The 4,092-nt window shown below is 35.1% G+C and overlaps 1 protein-coding gene across 2 annotated transcripts in view; it reads right to left on the bottom strand.

Annotated features, from left to right (window-relative positions):
* Positions 1–4,092, bottom strand: part of LOC102672307 (J domain-containing protein) — a 5,339-nt gene extending 1,247 nt beyond the window's left edge. For both annotated transcript variants that reach the window (XM_006620243.2, XM_006620244.2), the window contains exons 1-3: positions 3,687–4,092; positions 1,770–1,871; positions 1,492–1,608 (exon numbers count right to left, since the gene is read on the bottom strand). In XM_006620243.2, the coding sequence (XP_006620306.1) occupies positions 1,492–1,608; positions 1,770–1,871; positions 3,687–3,770 (303 nt within the window). In that variant the 5' untranslated portion in view covers positions 3,771–4,092. The remainder of the gene's footprint in view (positions 1–1,491; positions 1,609–1,769; positions 1,872–3,686) is intronic.

Below are 4,092 nucleotides of genomic sequence, written 5' to 3'. Positions count from 1 at the left end.
ATTGTCGTATCACCATGAGACTCGTGATACCTCAAAATTAGAAGATTTAGAGAATTATTAGCTACAAAATTGTTAGGATTATCCGAAAATACAATAAAACCTTATCAAAATTTTCAACGGAGTCAACGTAATATCGCCGTTCGGAAAAATAATTCTGATATAAGTATTAGACTATATGCAAATTATGTTATTCAGATAAAAGACAAACTGACCGATCAAACGCACGAAGGAATTTAAAAAAGACTAAACAACTTTTTATCCAAATTGTCCAGAACTCAACTTTGTACAGAATATTTTAAAATTTTACATTCAAAATTATTTTTTTATTATTTTTATTACAATTTAATAGTTTTATTACACTCTGCAGAATATCTTTTCAAATGCTTACGAAGATCGTTCATAAGCAGTCAAATAAGGATCATATAGATGACGCGGCAGTCAACGTGTTAATCGCACTTTCGAATCGAATAACATTACAGGATATAATAATTATGTGATAATAATAATATCGCGTGAGAAAAACGAAATATAGATGCTACGTTTTCAGAGAAAGATACTCAATGTACGATAATTCGATTCACTCGTACAATACACGGCGCAGAGCGACTGTAATATATCAGTGACATTTTACGTAGAGCGAGTCTTTAATCGGCCGTAGTAACGAAAGGGTTAATTTCGATGAATTTATTTCTCGTGAGCGGATATTTTCGATTGATAAGTGACCCAATGGTTGAATTCGAGTTGGTCGAAGGATGATACAGATATTCGTACATTTTGTAAAAAAGGGAGGATGAGGATGGATGAAAGCAATTGTGAGAGGATTTACGAAAAGTTAACCCTTTGCACTCAACCCTTTCACGCGATTTTTCTCCCTTCTTCCGTTCGTTTCGAATTTCTTAGCTAATTTAAAATGATTTCAAGCGCGAATCAACGTGTAAAATTTTTGTATTTTAATATTTTGTGTTGAATGAAAAAAAATTTGTTGTCACCTTCTTATACTATCGCTATTTTCTCTCCATCGTCAATTTCTTGTAATAAGGAATTATAATATTTTTAATATAATTTTAATATAATAATTTGTTAATATATATTATATTTTATAATAATTTGGTTATTTAATAACGAAAAAACTCATCTTCGAATTAATTTCATTACCGTATTCAATGCTTCCAAAATTCAAAAAAATTTTGAAAAAATAATATTTCTATTGGCACTGACCGTCAAATATTTCGGACTAATGTCGAAAATGTGGATAGTATATTATTCTACGCTTCACAAGATCATATGTAGAGAGCTTAGGAATCTATTCTACATGAAGCGATATCGCATGATAGCTGAGAGTCAGCACTGGGGTGCAAAGGGTTAATAAATCGATGAAATGAAACCTGGAAACTTTGAAAACTCGACTTTTCTTGCGCCATTTTTCCACACTGTTCCACTGCTAGGATAAAAACGTTTTCAAAGTATTATCATACCCTCCCCCCTTCTCACCTGGTGCACGCTGTCCTTCAAACCGAGCCACTGCTTGTAGCTGATGGCGATCCCGCTATGCCTCCATTTGTCGTATTTGCTCCTCTGCTCGGGGTCACAGAGAACCTCCTTCGCATGCTATTGCAAAAAAAAAAAAAAAAGAAATCGTATTAACGTTCTCATCGATCAAACTCTTTCAATTTAAAATCCAATCGATAAATTGACAATATTCGTATATAAAGATTTTCGAAATTTTCGATTTCAGATTTCGAAGTGATAAAGAGAAGGGAGAAACGAACCTTCAATTGTTGGAATTTTCGTTCAGCCTCCTTGTCCCCTTCGTTCTTGTCGGGATGATATTGGAGAGCCAGCAGCTTGTACTCCGCCGTGATCTGTTCCACCTGGTGGACAAATTTTTTAACACCGTTTATCGAGAAGAAAAAGAATCGCAGAGAAATTTAATTCCATCCGATTCGCTGTATCTCTTAAACGAGACAATAAAACTCTTAATAATTCTGAATTAAGATTTGTTTATTTATTTATTTATTTTTATTCATTTGTACTGTGAGGATGCGGTGATCGATTGTCCGTGAAACATTTTTAAGCAGGGAGGTGAGAAAAAGGTTGGGAAACACTGGCACAAAGAAGACCTAACAAAGCTTAGAAAATTGGATGTTGCTTTAGATCCTGTTTAATGATCGAACGAATGAGGAGGGACTGTTCACCGTTCGATTTTCTGGAGACGACTGGACGGATATTTGCCGGCCAATTTAACGAAATTTGCCTAATGGGGGTTAGAGTTAATGAGATCATCGTCGCTCCGTCGGTAAACAGGCCAACGCTCGTTAACCGTTGGGTTTTATTTTAAACCGGCGCCGTTTATTTTTAGTGAGAAAGCATCGTTGAACGTTGATATAATTCCTTGGCGAGTCAACCGTCACTTTTACTCATAGGCAAGAGAATAGATTCTTTACTCGTATAAATACTCCGTCCGCGATACGCAAAATTGCTGATTAATTTAAATAGATTTTATGGAAGACTATTTCGATTAGATGATTTCATTCTCATTTCCACGGAGTATGAACGTGTATGTATGAAACATAGTCGTATTGTCGATGAAAATCGACGTATTTTTTATTTTTATTTTTTTTTTTTTTTTTTTTGTTAAACGAATTGGCAATCCCAATGGTCGAGAATTAATCGAGAAGTTGGAGACCAAAGCGCTAATTGAACTTGTGCTCAACGGTGATGCAATTATTCTCCGTTGACGCGTCCCTCCCGACAGCGAACCTAATTAACTCGGCATAACTTTCGAAAGTATATTAAACGCATAAGTAATATCTCGTTAAACACTATGGGATCCTATCAACTTTAAACCTCGACCGATATTAAAAATAATTTCACGTGTAGAGTCAAAATTAGTGAAATTCGATTGTTAGTTTTCTAAAATTTTTCTTTTTTTTTTTTTTTTTTTTTTTTTGATTTTGAAAATCGTAAGGGTAGGATTCAACGTTCAGGTTGGAAAAAACAAACGGAAATTTCGGCTTGGGATAGGCTTCGTGGAAAGTTTCAAGGACGGGGAATTGGAAAATTGTTTGGGAAAAATTTTCTCGAGCGAAAAATTTAAAAACAACCAACGTTGCCAACGCGAGAATACGTTGAGTGTGAATAATTTAAGAAATCAAAAATATTTAATCGAACGGAAAGTTAACGTTAAACGAACTATTGCATCACACCATATTCTAAAATTGGAAGGTAAATAAATAAAGCGAGATTCTATTTGTAATCGATGACATACGATCATTCACGGGTCAATATTTTAACTTCTCACAAAAGTTTCCATCCCATCGTTGGAATGCAATATCAAAAAGAACTTGCATCATCCAGAGCTAACATCTGACAAGGAAAGAAAGAAAAAAAATCCAAACATCTAAAAAAACTTAAACAAAATTGCATAATAATAACGTGAACATAGAAAAAAAAAAAAAGAAAAAAACGAATCAAGAATTCCTCGAAGAAAAATAATTGATTTTAAAGTTTCAAATAAAATTATTTTAACTTAGAAATATCTTATCCTATTATACTTAAAAATAATCAAAGAATAATACTATTCTTGAATCGACTATTCGAATTTATTCAAAGACCAGCCAACCGTATATAAGCGCGAAAAAAAAGTTACATTCGATGCAATTAACCGACTTTACTGGGAAACTTACCGTCGAGGACTCGTCGCACGACAGCAGAGCATAGTAATCCTCTTCCTCGCTAGGCTTATAGTTGATGGCGTCCTCGACGCTCATTTTCTCTCGCTGAATCCTTCCGTTTCTTTTTTCTCTCTCTTTTTTCTCTTTCTCTCTCTCTCTCTTTCTCTTCCTTTCCTCGATTCCTCTCCAACCGAAACCGAAGATATCGGGACGATGAAAAAAGTCGAAGCGAACGAAAAATCGAGACAAACTCTTCGTTCACTCGATGATCGATTCGAGCACAACGTGGATCGTGACACACGTTTGTGATTACAGAGACAGTGATATTTTACGATGATTTCGAAGGATCGCTCGACCCGTCACCTGTTGCCGTGTCGCGCGTCGGACACTCGAGTGAGCCGAACGAGGAAGAACAGTG

The sequence above is a fragment of the Apis dorsata genome, unplaced genomic scaffold, assembly GCF_000469605.1.
Source record: "Apis dorsata unplaced genomic scaffold, Apis dorsata 1.3 scaffold_497, whole genome shotgun sequence".
In the NCBI taxonomy this organism is placed as follows: domain Eukaryota; kingdom Metazoa; phylum Arthropoda; class Insecta; order Hymenoptera; family Apidae; genus Apis; species Apis dorsata.
Note: the sequence above shows the minus strand (reverse complement) of the source record. Positions and strands in the feature narration are given on the sequence as shown.